The 15,473-nt window shown below is 40.4% G+C and overlaps 1 protein-coding gene across 2 annotated transcripts in view; it reads right to left on the reverse strand.

Annotated features, from left to right (window-relative positions):
- Nucleotides 1-2,182: 2,182 nt before the first annotated feature.
- GXYLT1 (glucoside xylosyltransferase 1) overlaps nucleotides 2,183-15,473 on the reverse strand; it is a 57,362-nt gene continuing 44,071 nt past the window's right edge. For both annotated transcript variants that reach the window (XM_075930109.2, XM_075930116.2), the window contains 3 exons: nucleotides 13,478-13,601; nucleotides 12,960-13,132; nucleotides 2,183-5,030 (listed from right to left, as the gene is read on the reverse strand). In XM_075930109.2, the coding sequence (XP_075786224.1) occupies nucleotides 4,869-5,030; nucleotides 12,960-13,132; nucleotides 13,478-13,601 (459 nt within the window). In that variant the 3' untranslated portion in view covers nucleotides 2,183-4,868. The remainder of the gene's footprint in view (nucleotides 5,031-12,959; nucleotides 13,133-13,477; nucleotides 13,602-15,473) is intronic.

The raw sequence follows: 15,473 nt of genomic DNA on the forward strand, positions 1-15,473 counted from the left end.
AACTTGGCTATAACTACTTAAGAGAAAGATCTTGGAGTCACTGTGGATAGTTCTCTGAAAACATCCACTCAGTGTGCAGCAATAGTCAAAAAAGCAAATAGAATGTTAGGAGTCATTAAAAGGGATAGAGACTAAGACAGACAAATATCTTATTGCCTCTCTATATAACCATGGTACGCCCACATCTTGACTACTGCATACATATGCGGTTGCCTCATCTCAAAAATATATATTGGCATTGGAAAAGGTTCAAAGAAGGGCAACAAAAATGATTGGGGGTTTGGAACAGGTCCCATATGAAGAGAGATTAAAAAGACTTGGTCTTTTTTAGTAAAGAGGAGACTAAGGGGGGATATGATAGAAGTCTATAAAATTATGACTGGTGTGGAAAAAGTGAATAAGGAAAAGTTATTTACTTATTCTCATAATAAAAGAACTAGGGGTCACCAAATGAAATTAATCGGCAGTTTTTCTTCACTCAGCGCACAGTCAACCTGCGGAACTCCTTGCTAGAGGATGCAGGCAGGGCTAGAACTTTAACAGGGTTCAAAAAAGAGCTAAATAGATTCATGAAGGTTAGGTCCATCAATGGCTATTAGCCAGGATGGATAGAAATGGTATCCCTAGCCTCTGTTTCTCTGGGGGTGGGTGACAGGGGAGGGATCACATGAGGATTACCTGTTGTGATCCCTCCCTCTGGGGCATCTGGTATTGGCCACTGTCGGCATACAGGCTACTGAGCTAGATGGACCTTTGGTCTGACCCAATATGGCCATTCTTATGTTCTAGCCATGGGTTGAATTATCTGATTGACAGAATATGGACCAGAATATTGATGGCCACTTTATGACCTGGTTGGCTGGTGTTTAAGTTTGGGGCAGAAAGACACATTTTTTGCTTGATGATAAATGCCAGGCCTTCTTGATGCCAGCAGTCAGTATCACTTGTAGTTTTCCTTGGCCTTGTCTATATCCAGATAGGCCTGGAGTTCTTCTTGGACCTCATGAATTTGCCACACAGTCAGTGGCTGCACAGTTGATGGACTTGACAGGTACAGTCAGAGGGAAATGGGGGGAAGCCACAATTTGCATAAAACTGATTCTGCGTGGTAGAGACATAGCATTATGGTTAGCAAACTTTGCTTGGGAATAGGAGGCTTAACAATTTGTCCTGGTAGAAAAACAGGAAGCAGCATATATGTATTGTTTTAATATTTGATTCACTTATTCAGACTAACCATCAGAAGGTGGGTGAGAAGTATGAATGTGCAAGTGTGGACCCTGAGCAATTATAGAGTATCATGCCAAAACCATGGAAAATTGCAGATGCTGATGAGCTGTGACACATTCTGTGACTTGAGTCTCCAGGAAGCTGAGACATTTCTTCCCAGAGAGCAGGTGCGCAATGACAGCAAATTAACCATTTTTGTCAACTGATCGGCCACAATAAAGACTACAATATGCCAGAAAGACATGGGGAGCTCGACTGTGAAATCAAGGGTTATGGCTGCTTAAGGTCTAGAAAGGATCTTGGAGGGCATCAGATTGGTGAGTGGTTTCAAGTGCAGTTTTGGGGCAGGTGAATGTCTCCCAGAAATCATCATACAAGTGGATTATCACACACATCCAGGGCCATCAGAAGGAGCGGGAGGCCAAATGGAGAGTTTGAGGCACCTCAGATGGCCTGCTAATGCTGCATCATGACAAATGGCACCAGTCAATGGCTGTAGTAAACAAGACATTTCTAAAATTAGAAAGCACACGTCAGCCAAGTTTCAGGCTAAATACATATTTCTACAACTCTATGGATATAACCTTGCCCACGTGCAGTTTGAGAAATTCTTAAGGAAGCGTAAGATTCTCCCCTCACATGAACAGCCCTTCATTCTTCTAATTGTCTCCAGGAAATACATTTTGTAAGTTACAGTTTGTTTTTACGAGTAGAACATTTTATAATTTGCAGATCCTAGAGGACTAGAAACTGTAAAAAATTCCAACAATCTAGGAGACAAAAAATATGCTGGGAGGCTAATTAGTCAGTAGGAGGGGTCACTAGCAGAACATGTTCCTTTAAACCATTTTTGAAAAGTTTACATTTTCCACAAAACCCAGAGGTTCACTTAGGTTGTCTTAAGTTTTTGCACTGTTAAAATCTATTACACAGAACGCATTTTTCAAAAATGTTAAATCAAAATCCTTTTAATGAGAATACAACCAACTTTACAGTGTATATTCTATGACAAGCTTTAATTTTCAAATTCAGACATTTTTGTTTCCATTCTGTTCAGAAAATACAAGTGGAATTTTTTTATATGATAAAGTTACTGCAGTTTTTCTTCAACATTTTGTTCAAAAATGGCTCAAAGGATTCACCCAAACTTTCAAAAAACAAACATCCAACATTTGTGTAAAGATCAAGCACGAAAACATCAGTCCCAAGGGTGAGTATCTCCATAAGTTATGAATATGTAAAAGCAGAATATTATTAATGAAAGTGTCTGTAAACATAATCACACAGTACTATTAATAGAAGTAAAAAACTGAAGACAGAAACAGATACAAAACAAAATTTATGTAAAAAAATAATACACTGCATGCTGCAGGTCACTCAACTTTACAATTTCATTCACTGTCATAGATTTAAATCTGGAAACAGTTTTTAAGGAATATTTTTTTAAATAGTTTTTAAAAATATCTTTCACTTCATTAGAATGCAAACCATGTATATGAACTAGTTTCAATAGTGAAGTGAATTTTCTATGGTGTTTTAGCATGCAAAATACAAGTAAATATGTAAAAAAAATCTGATTTCTACAATATTCTAAAAATAAGAATATATGCTCTAGTGACCATTTGGTGACTTAAAAAGTTTAAGAAACACTGATCTATTGTAAGACCGAGGAACGCCAAACAATACATTTTTTTTTAAATGAGGAACACCAAGGATTTTTTGAGGGGGGAAAAAAAAAGGATCAGGGGAAAAGTTATTGAGAGAAAAAAAAAAAAAAAAGGTTGCCATTTTGAACTCTGTTGTTCTCTGCGGCACACCTCCAACTGCCACATAGCACACTGGTGTGCCACGGAACACAGTTTAAGAAAAACTGCAATAGATGGTAAAGCAGAATCAACATGATTTGTCTGGCTCACATACTTTTTATTTCATATGCAACACGGGTATGCATAAAAGATGTTCTGTGTGTGAAGTCAGCAGTTTAGCTTCTGGCATCTAAATATATTTAATATAACTATAATCAAAACCCTTAATTAATAACAGCTCCAGATTTGTCTAATAAGACTATTGGTTGTGCACTGCACATCATGCAAGAGATTTTGGCTTCTAATTCCCATTCAATCTCTTGGTCCCTGGACCAGCAGGGGCTGGGAGTGCTACAGAAGCAGTGCTGCCAATAGAGAGTATGCTTTTGTATTGCTCAGCGACTCCTTCAATCCAGCTGAATCTGAAAGATATGAGAGCCAGTCATCCTTCAACAGAAAGATGGCATTATATGGGGCCTCCTGGAAAGCAAGGAGGACTAGACAGCAAAGAGATCTTTTAGACTCAGATTATAAAGCAATTCCCAGAAAAAGCAACCATATAATTACTTCATTTCAATTAGAACTGTTATCTAAACTCATGTCATGTATTACTTAAAACAGCATTACGCACCATTCACATATAATAGTAATAAAATATTGTAGCATATGGATTTTTTCTTATTTTGTTTCGTTTTTCAAAAGGAAATAATGTATATCCTGAAAACAATGGAACGTGCTTCCTATAAACAAAAACACACAGGGGCATAATACTTCTGTAAACCAGCATAGCTCCACTGGAGTCAATGGAACCACTTAAATACATACACAAAACTTATAGAAGTGAAGGGGTTTAGCTATTGTGTATAATATTTCCTCATGATTAATAGTTTTCATAGGAAACATGTCCTATATGTATTTTGGTGAACCATTAAGAGCCCCACCCACAGTTCGTTACCAAATCACACAATCGTTCTTAGTAATTAAATATAAGAGGCAACTTTCCATTATATATTTCTGCTTCCAGAAAGCTCAATGAAATTTAAAAAAAAGTCTCATTGCAAGTGATAAAAAGAAAAAAGCTCATATTGAATCTTTGTAATAAATTCAGCTGGAATATTTTGGCAAGATGGCTGGACACAATTTGTTATGAGGTTTGTATCACAACGAAATAACAACTATAGACAGGGAAAACAAATTCATCTTACACTAGTTATTAATTACTTTAAAAATCTTGATTATAGTGTGCAGTTTACATCTAAAATCTGAAACGATTGTCAAAACAATATTTTTAACATGTAGGAGATGAACATATATAAAGGCGCACGCACAGATTGTCAATGGTTACATCACATTTCTTTGAAAACAGAATTAACTTCTACCCTTGTAAACAACTTTGTTCTCACACTTTTAAAGTGAGGTTAGTGCTGACTCAATTATTGCTACATTCACAGTTTAGCAGAATCATAGATAATGCATGAGGTACACTCTACCAACAGATCTATCTTCATCTGTGTTTTTCTCATCTCAGTATGACGGAAAACTGAATTATGCAGAATAAAACTGGAATAGCCAGTAGCTCCCATACTTACTTGTACTGGAATGAAATTTACCAGTGATTAAAAAAACCTTTAAAATATCTTTGCAGGAAAATGTTTCTATTCTTCATAATATGAATAGTTTCTTCATTTTATCTACACTGGTAAACATTTATCTGGGCATACTACAAATAAGCTGATGCAAGCAATATTATACTTCTTGCATGAACATCCTTCATACATTTTATATATTCTGTCTTTGTTTGACTTCAATAGTTTTGTGAGTTTGCAGTGTAAATCAACTTCCCTTTGATCTTCTATCATAAATATCTTTTATGCTTTTTGTTAGCTGCTTTATGAACACTTTGTATATTCTTCCACAGTACGTATGCATTGTCTTCTGCAGTTCCAGTTCTAGGGGCTGTAACAGGAAATTAACCAGGTCATCGTCAAAGGAATACTAGAGGGGAAAAAATGAGAAATGACATTAAGGTCATGTGTAAGAACACTATTCCTTTTTCAAAGAAGCACGAGTACTATGAAAATGCCTTCCATCATTACTGTGAAACAAAAATAACTCCATTACTTACTGTGCAAAGGCTAATAAAAACTTTGCTTAGTTTGTTTTGAATACAATATGAAAGAGTCATCTCTCAAACAGGGAATCTAAGGCCCGGGGGCCAGATGTGACCCCTGGCTTGCCTGGATCCAGGCCCTGAGGCTCAGGGCTCCCCCGCCCCAACACTGGAGAGCCCATGCTGGCACTCCAGCCCCTCTGCAGAGCTGGAGCACACAAAATCTACTAACCTGGGCTCCCCAAGGCTCTGGTGTGCAAGGGGAATGTGTCTTTCTCCTTCTCAGTCAGGGGCCATGTTAGTGAGGGATTATTTTTGTTTTTTTAGCTTCTCATTGTGTGTGGTCCCAGACTGATTTTTCTGGGAATCAGCAGCCCCCAACCCCTGGCTTAGGCAAAATATAAAATCAACATACCAAGACATACAAGCAAATGTATAATAAGCTTTTAAGAACTAACATAATTCGTGGGTTGTTAACACAATATCATGCCTGCTACATCTCAGCTTAGGCTTGAAAAAAATGTACAATTATCCTAGTCTAAATGCACTTTTTTTAAAAAAAATATTAAAATTCTTATTGAGTTACAGTGAATTAACAGTACAACGGGTAATCTATAGTACCAATAAAGATGGAACAATTTCATTAAACTGAATGAATGTCAAGCATATATTGTACTTAACACGAGCATAAAGTACAAATACAATAATTGATTTAGAGTTATAATATTTTTATAAGAGATATGAAAGAAATTATTTGCAAAACCAACATTTCGAGGCAGAATGATTTTGTTAATCTTAAAACCCTCAGATCAGCATTGTTTTGCATACGTTCTGTGGAATATTCATGAACCAAATGGGGTCATAAATAAAAAGGAAAGGTTTTTTGGTTTTTTTTAAGACATTGCTCAAAGGAAACAAAGAATCTTATTTTTATAGGAGCACATTTTCTTTCTGTGCAGTGTATTTTCAGTCCCCCAAAAGTACTTTTCTTCATTTTTATATCCATATGACAACCTGTAATAAAGCACCATTAAAATAAACAACTGTTTTTTGAAGGTCATATACAAAATAGTCCGCTACATTAAAATGTGCATCAACGCTACTTTTTACAGCTCTTCAGTGAATATACTGATATAGTGATAAATATTTATTGGAAGCCTTACTTGCAGAATAAAAAAGAATCCATTGTGCTTAAAAGAAAATCTTGAATGCATTTAAATTGATAAAAAAATGGCTACTAAACTTTCCGTAACTGTTGTACTTCAAGATGTGTGGCTCATGGGTGTTCCAATAAAGGTGTGCACGTGTTGCTTGAAGTCCCCAGAAGACTTGTTCCCTCAGTGCTATCTGTCAGGTCAGTTCTAATGCCCCCAGGAGTGGTGCCTCCATGTACAGGTATCTGCTGGCCCACCCCATTCTCAGTTCCTTCTTGCTGGCAACTCTGACAGAGGGGCAAGGAAGTGGGTGGTGGAATGGACATGAGCAACACATCTTGAACAACAAAAGTTACAGAAAGGTTAGTAACCATTCTTTTCTTCAAGGTATTACTCATGTCTATTCCAATATAGGTGACTCGCCAGAAAACTCAGGTAGTGGGATCAAAATTCCTGTGAGACAGAGACTAGAAGATAGCTGCACAAAGGCTGCATCATTCCTCTCCTGCTGAGTAAGTGTGTAGTGCACTGTAAACATATGAATAGACAACACGGTATCTGCCTTGCAGATGTCAACAACTGCAACACGAATGCCACTGATGTGGCTAATGGCCACGTGGAGTGCGCCACAGAACGTAGGGGTGGCCCTTTTGCAGGTCACAGCACGTGCTAATGCAGGATTTTATCAAGGAGGAAAGCTCTTAAGCTGACACTAGGCTGCTCTTCATCTTTTCTGCGACAGCCACAAATAACTGGGTGTACTTTCAAAAGGGTTTGGTCCTTTCTACATAAAAAGTCAAAGCTCATCTAATGTCCAAAGAATGCAGCCTCTGTTCATGTTTAGCTGTACAGGGCTTAAAGATATCCTTAGTTTTGTGGAAATGAGAGACCACTTTCAGAATGAACGAGAGGTGCAGCTGCATCTACACTTTGTTCTTGAAGAGGACTGTGTGGGGTGGCTTGAAGGTGAGGCTCAAATTCTCAACATCCTTCTAGCTGAGGCGATAGCCGTCAGAAAGGCTATTTTCCAGGACAAATAAAGGAAGGACAAGTTGTTAGCAGCCCAAACAAGGGCTCTGGCAGTCACTAGAGGGGGCCAAGTTGAGATTTTAAGGGGAACAGAGATGGTTGACCTGTGGATACAGGCATTTTAAGTCCTTTAAGAACCAAGAGCTAACTGGGTTGGAGAAAACTGCACTGTCCACTGAATGGAAGATGAATGTGAATATTGTCATCAAGCAGACTAACAGACAAGACTGCTAGATCTTCCCCTTTCAGATGGATCAGATAGTCCAAAATAAAGGGGAGCGTGGCTTTCAGAGAGGAGATCCCCACCCCTTTTGAAGAGACCACAGTGATGGAAGGAAGGCCATTCTAGCTGATCACTTTCTAGTGCCCATAAGGACTTCTTGGACTGGTGCTGAACAGACCAATTCAATTTTGCTCAGCCACAAAGGTGCCATGCTATCAAATGTAGAGGCTCCATGTTTGGGTGAAGCATGAGTCAGTAGCCCTGTGAGATTAGATCTGTAAAACCCCAGTAAATCAGTTAAATGTTAGGTTGACCTAACATTTAACCGGTTAACCAACTGAAGCGTGATCTGGGCTGGGGACCCAGCCCATAGGGGTCCTGCCCCAGCCAGAGCAGCACAAACCAATGTAGATGCAGACACGCTGGCACAATGGGAATGACATGTGCCTTGTCTCTTTTGACACAGAAGAGTACCCTGTGGATAAAGAATGTGGGGGAAAAGCATGCTGGAGTCTGCCTTCCCATGGCAGTTGGAAGGCATCCAAGAGAGACCCTTAACTGTGCCCCAGGTATGAGCATAACTGGGACCATTTCCTGTTGCTCCTGGTCCAAACAGGTCCATCTGAGGAAACCTTCACCTCCAGAAAAAAGTGGGAGAGACCACTTCTGATGGTGGGTGAAGGACCTGGCCAGGTGAGCTGCTATCTTGTTCTAGGAGCCTGGAAGATAAGGGACATTAAGGTAAGTGGAGTGGGCTAAATAGTAGTCCCAGAATGTCAACACTCTGAGGAATAAGGGAAATGATCATGCATCCCCTTGCTTGTTTATATAAAAAATTTCCATGGGGTCATCTGCGAAGACTGACATGGAATTATCCTGGAGCTTGGAGCAGAACACCTGGTAGGGAAGGGAAAACCGCCCTTAACACCTGACGCTGATGTGCAGAGCACCTCCTCTTGTGCTCACAGACCTTGTATCCTACGGGCCCCAGATAGGTTCCCCATCCTGTATGTGAGGCACACATGACCAACCCTACCAATGGTAAAGGGAACTTCAGCACATCTTGATTTAACCATCACTGAAGAGCACTGAGTATCACTTGAGGAAGAATAACCACTCTATCTAAAAGGCAATCATAGGTGCAGCATGCCCTGACTTGAAATGTTTTTCATTATATACAGGATTTACAGTGTGGTTCAATTGTTCAAAGCACCCTGACTATAAAAAAATAAAAGTTCCAGCACCCATCCAGGCAATGCCCTGTATACACCAATGCCAGCCACAGCTGCAAAGGGCAGAGTTTGAGGCATGCATATTGCACTATGTAGGTGTAGGAGGCCATATGTCTGAGGAGTTTTAGGCAGTTTCTTGCCACGGGGGTGGGGCATGCTAGCAGGCCTCAAATGAGCACTGACCTGAGGCTCCCTTCTGGCAGGAAGGCCCTTGCCTGGTTTGGAATGAGGACCGCCCCTATGAATTCTGTAGTCTAGATGAGCATGAGCATAGATTTCTGCTCACTGATCAGGACACCCAGGCTCTTGAAAATGGATCATACAATATTCATATGCTGTTTCACCTACTCCTGCACCTGTACTGACCTCTCACTAACCAATTGTTTAGGTAGGGATAGACCTGCACTCTTCTCCTTCTGAGAAAGACCACCACGCATTTTTTGAAGATTCTTAGGGCTGCCAATAAGGCCAACGGGCAGAACCATGAACTGACTGTAGTTCTGATTTACTACAAACCAAAGGCATCTTCTGTGTCGCTGGAAGATCATTATGGCTACATCTACACTGCACATCAATTTCAAAATACGCTATTCTGGAATAGTTATTCTGGAATAGCTTATTGTGAAATAACACGTGCACACTACAAAGAAGCCTCAAGATTAGTCCAAGGCAGGCTTCCCTAATGTAGACATGCTATCTCAATTTAGAGCCCCAAGAGGCACCGGAGTGGAATAATTTAGAGTGGCCCTTGGTGGGGGAGGGGGCTATGTTGAAATAGCAGTAGTGGAGTGTCTGCATACGCCTTATTTCAAAATAGCTATTTCAGAATAGGCATTATTCTTCGTAGGATGAGGTGTACAGATTTCGGAATCAGCCGCCTGTTATTTCGAAATTATTTCAAAATAACAGAATGGCTGTGTAGACGTTTGTGTAGTTATTTCAGAATAATGGCATTATTCTGAAATAACTTTGCTGTGTAGACATAAAAGATGTGTATTTCCACATAGGGTAAGTCTAGGGTGGTTTACCAGACCTCCTGGATCTAAGGAAGGAATAAGTGAGGCCATAAAGACCATGCAGAACTTTAGCCTCTTCAACCTTGTGGGGGCAGCCAAATGACTGTAGCCAGGAGGAAGTCCTCATTACCATTCCTGTAGCCATTGCTTGGGACATCATGTCCATGGTGTATAGCATCACCTGGAGGGTTGTGTTGGCTATTGCTCTGCCCTTTTCAGTCAAGACCCCAAATTCTGCACTAGAATCAGCTGGCAGGAGCTCTCTGAAATTTTAGATGCTGACCAAGAATTAAAAACATATTGACTAATCAGATATTGGTGGTTAGCAAGTCTAAGGTGAAGACCCCCTGTGGAGTCAAAAACTTTTTTTTGACATTTTGGTCTTGTGTGATGGGTCCCGCTGTCCTTGCCTTTCCTTCTTGTTGGCCATCACAGCAATTAAGGAGCCTGGTGGAGGATGAGAATGCGCACCTTTGATATGGAACGAAATATTTCCTCTATACCTGCATGGCAGTGCGCTGAAGAGATGCCAAGGTCTGCCACAGTGCTTTTATGGTCTGTTGCCTCATTCAGGGGCAAGGCAATTCTTGCTGGCTCTGATGCCATCAGAATGTCCACCAATGCTGGGGCTGACTCTGCAATTTCCTTTATTTGGAGATTAAGGATCTGAGCCATCCAACGTAAGAGCTCTTGGTGGGCTTAGCACTGGGGTTATAGCTATACCCACCACTGCTTCATCTGGATCATCACTGGTGCCTGGACTTCCTCCAGCCCTGGAAGGTCCCCCACTGCTTTGGTGTGACAGCCCCAGACCTCTGCTTCAGAGATTCATCCTCTTTCCAAGGGGACGCCCTTGCCCCCCAGGATGCTGAAAGAAAAGAGAGACCCCGGGGGAACCTTGGACTACCTGTAGCCAAAAGAGCCATAGTGGCTTCTGATGAGGCACCTGTCACTTGCCAGAACCCCACCATCAAGGCACAAGCTCCTGGGTCTCGCCTGTTGGACTTCTATGATCCACTCTGGATCTAGTTCCTTGTGAGACATATGACTCTGCCTGTAATTCCGAGCCAGAGGACGCACTTCTAGGCAATGAACAGAGTGCTGTGCCCTATGGTGCCAAGCATCCTTGCATTGATGAGCAATGGTGCCACAACAAATACCAGAGCTCCCATGGGGAGGATTGCCATAAAGTATAGCGTAGCACCTCAGTGATGAGCAGTGCCAAGATTGGGAATGGTGCCAATGCAGGGTTCAGCATGGAATCTATTATCAAAGCCTGAAGTGTGACTGGCATTGAGAACAAGACCGACATCTAGGCAGAGTGCTGTGTTGCTGTGGTGAGTACACCATGAGTGCCAAGTCTCCCAAAGATGACCAGGGTGGAGATCGGTGTCTCATCATCATTGCAAGCTTTCTGAGGGGGCTAGTTTTTGTCTTATTGAGGTCAGAACCTGCAGTGCCGGAAAGAGTCAAGAGTTTTTGCACCATCTCAGGCACCTCTGGCATCAATGGTGCTGCCAGGATTGTGTCCTCTTCTTAGCTTACCCCATGAAAGAAGATTCTTGGTGCTTAACAGTTCCTCTGGCAGGATCAGAGTCAAAAGTGCCAGCTGAGTTGTCTTTGATCAAAAGTGGTCTGCCACAGATTGCATTCTCTCAAAAGTCAGTGTCTCTCTCTCTCTCTCTCCCCCCCCCCCCCCCCCCCCACTGACTGGCATGTGTTTACCACACACTGTTCGAAACCCTGGGACCATGGCTTGCCCCAGAGTCCAGGTGGGTGTTTGCCAACTTTCATCTACCATCACTGTATGTATGTTAACTATTTAGACTTCTCTACAATCTATTTGCAGGAAGCAGACTACTATAGGAATCACTTGCCAAGCAAGTGCCAGCGACCACCACAGATGGAAAGAAGGAGCTGAGAAGGCAGCAGGCTGACAGGTGCCTATAAATCATCCCATAGAGATGCCATATCAAGAGGCACCAGAACTGACCCAACAGACACCAATAAGGGAAAAAAGTCTTAAGTGATGATGCACATGACATACGTACATATATCGGAACGAACACAAGCAAGTACTCAAAGAAGAACCATATATAAATTAGAGATGTTAGTGACTAGTTGAGTCACTACTCTACTAGTCGCTTCTCCCCTCCTCTTGCTGTTTCTATGAGAGGCAGCAAGTGTGGTGGTGGCAGGAGTCCGTGCTGGGAGAAGTTGGTGTAAAAGCTGGTTCCCTCCAGCACCAGCTCTGCGGTGCCACCTGCCAAACCTTCTCCCCCGCACTGCTAACTCTATCCAAGAGTGCCGGGGAGGGGCGGGAGGGCAAGGCAGGGGAGGCTGCCATGAAGCAGCCTCTGTCCACAGTGGTCCAGGCTCGCCGCAGCCAAAACCTATTCCGCAACAACAGCCCCTGTCTGGAGGGGAGTTCGAGCTCCCTGTGGACAGAGACTGCTCCAGCATCTCCCAGGGCAGCTTCTGTCTGCAGTGAACCTGTATCAGAGGCAGCAGTGCAGAGCAGCAGGCGGGAGCCAATTCACGTGGGAAGCCGGTTTTTAAACTGGTTCACCTTGAGGACCAGTTCCCACCTGCCATCCTGTACTGATCTCTGATCCCTCCCCCCAAAAAACACAGAATTATGACATTCAGCATTTCATTGAGATTTATGAACTTAAAAAAAAGTGATGGCTACAAAAGTGAACCTGAGGGAAATATTACAGAGGCAACAGTGCGGGATGGAAGGTGGACCCCTGGAAGTGGGGTCAGAATGCACTTGCCACCAGCCCCGCCTCAGGGACTATCGAATAGTCGTGCAACTACTAAAACTTAATGCAGTTACATGACTATTCAATTACACGCTAACATCCCTAGGATACATCTTAAATTCCAACCCGATCATAATTCTTGCATGATCTAAAATGTTAGTTTCGAACTAGAACAAACAATTCTGTTTCTCTTTTGTCATAAACCAAACCTGAAATCCATCTGAATTACAAATTGCTTAAAGGGTGTTACTGTGTTAATTATTTGGAATTGATGAAGGTGAGGATTATAAAAACAAACAAGAAAAAGTGTCACATCCTAATTCTGTAACAAATGATACATTTTATAATTAATTCTACACAAGATATGGATGACTGTAGTATATCCAGTTACTTACTTTTTTTATTGCTTCATATATAGCCCTAAAAGTTGGTTGTTTATCGTCATGGTAAACTCCTCTGTTTCCATGAAGAATAAATATTCCTTCTTCTTCAGCTTCCTTACAATTGCTTCCATAAATGCAGTGGTCAGGTCGGTAATTCCATTGGCAGGGAAACACAAAAAGACTCTCTGTTCAGAAAAATATACAGGACACAGTTCACAGCAAAACTGTTTGGGAGAGAACCAAAATGTATCCATGGTTTTTCTTGGCAACATAACATCTTGCAGAGATTTATTAAAATATTTGTGTACAATTATATTTGCAATAATTAGGTGAAATTAGTACAACAGAAATCTATTTTGGATTAAATGGTCTCTCAAAAGCAACATAAAGAATACTTTTAAAAGCAATAATATTTTGTTTATCTGGAACATATCCACTACAAATTCTGAAAAGAGCAAATTTTCTGGATTTAGAACTGAAATACAAGATTAATATATTACAGTTGTAGTGTGAATGAGAAAAAGACATACCTGGGTTATGAAAAAACATAATATTCAATAGATCTTGATCACCCCATGTTATGTTTAGTTTATATTTTTTAAGTAGTGGCATAAGAATTTCTCCCCACTGCAGCTGAGCAGTTGTCATATCATTCTATTTAAAAGGAATAAACAAAGAAGAAACAGAAATATGTCAAAAGAGAAATCAAAGAATCCCAGTAATCTGCTTTTCAAAGCTGGAATCCCTGAAATTGCATAGGATTTTCTTTTAAACAAGTTTTCATATTTCATGAAAATTAAGTTACATCCAAGTCCAGTAAGTCTTAGATTATGTCTTCTTTTTCAAGAAAAAAGTTATTCTTCTGCAAATTTGTTCATCTCCTCTTCTCAATTACCATATAAAATAATAATTTTTCATTGGCGACCATGAATTATTTCCCCTAGAAAGCACCTCGCACACTAACAATACCAAGAAACAAATGTACTCTTTGCTATGGATTAATGGAATCTAATATGAAATCTATTCTAATAGAAAATGCTGCATAAGGCTTTGCAAGGTATTTTAAATTGAATTTCAGATTTCCCAGTCTCTCCTCAAAACCCATACCTCAAGCAATTTTTCTACATTAATAAGAGAAAGTATTGGACTGGGGCTGAAGACTTGTTAAATATAAATGAAGCAGACATAATTCAGAAACCAGGTGTTGAGCTAGGTGATAAAAAGCTTTTTTACACTGAATTCAAAACAAAAGTTTTGACTAACTTTAAAATGGCTAAATTTCCCACACAAAAACTTCTGTGAAAGATTATTTATAAAACAACTGTACAAATGTATAAAATTAAGGTTTTTCACTGAATCAATCTAATTAAAAATTAACTTATAACTCTTAATTATGGTCCCTTAATTTGATCTACAAAAGTAACCACACAAACGATTCACCTGTAGATTCAAATGTACACTTTTAAGAACTATTCTGACAAAACTGGAGAATGTGAAAAGATCATAAAAACAGGGAGTGCAGAAAAGGTGGTTAGGATTCTATAATTAAAGTGAGCTGAATTTTGATTTTAAAGCAGGAAGGGACTTTGACAACTTGTGATGTATTAAGAACATATATCCCTCCCAAAATTACAGCAACTGATGCCAAATACAGAACAAATGAAGACTGATTATCCCCATGGTTCCTTATTTATGTATATGGTAGTCCCACATGTCAGGTTTTACAGCACTAATATAAGTCCCAACTGTCAGACCTCAAACTGGATCCCAATTTTGGCACCTACAAATGACAAAATATAGACATCTATTTGGTTTTCCAGTGTCACTTGTACATACAAATTGGAAAATTACTTTCCTGTAATTCATTTTCTGTGAAGATGTAATTTGAATTTAAAAAAAAAAAAATCACACTCTTGAACCTCAAATTTTCACTGTAAAACAGGGGAGAATACTCCTAGTTTAGCTGAGTAATGGTGCTCAGACTGAGACTCTAAAGGGGGTAGAGTAGGGGAAAGGCATGGGCTGCCCATTCAATACTTTCCACTGGGAAAAAGTGAATGGAGAGGAGGGAAATGAATCAGGAGGAGAAAAATTCCCAAACAAGGGGGTGGAGGGGTGAGAGCCCCTAAGTTACATGGCTGAGTTGCAATTCTACTGGTACACTGATTTCCAGGTTGAAGTAATCTCTGATTACACACCAAGAACTGAATCTAGATGGAGAGAGAAACAGTTGAATTCCTACCAGTTAAACAAACTTCAGCACAAAAATATGAATACCAAATGTGATACTATGCATATGAATAAATGAAAAAAATGATGGGTAGTGTCAAACAGAGTAAGTAATTAGCTATTGCAGTAGTTTCCGAATTTTTTTCTGTTACAGCCACCTACTGGGGATGGATTAGTGAATGAATGTGTTTGCCTTTTGTTCCCCTTACAATATGCCCTCATATTAGTTGCCAGTCGTTCCTTCCCCCCCCCCCCCCGATCATTTACTCTAATTCTTCATTTGTGTGTCTTCATTTT

Source organism: Pelodiscus sinensis, chromosome 1, assembly GCF_052426305.1.
Source record: "Pelodiscus sinensis isolate ZL-2025 chromosome 1, ASM5242630v1, whole genome shotgun sequence".
Lineage (NCBI taxonomy): Eukaryota > Metazoa > Chordata > Testudines > Trionychidae > Pelodiscus > Pelodiscus sinensis.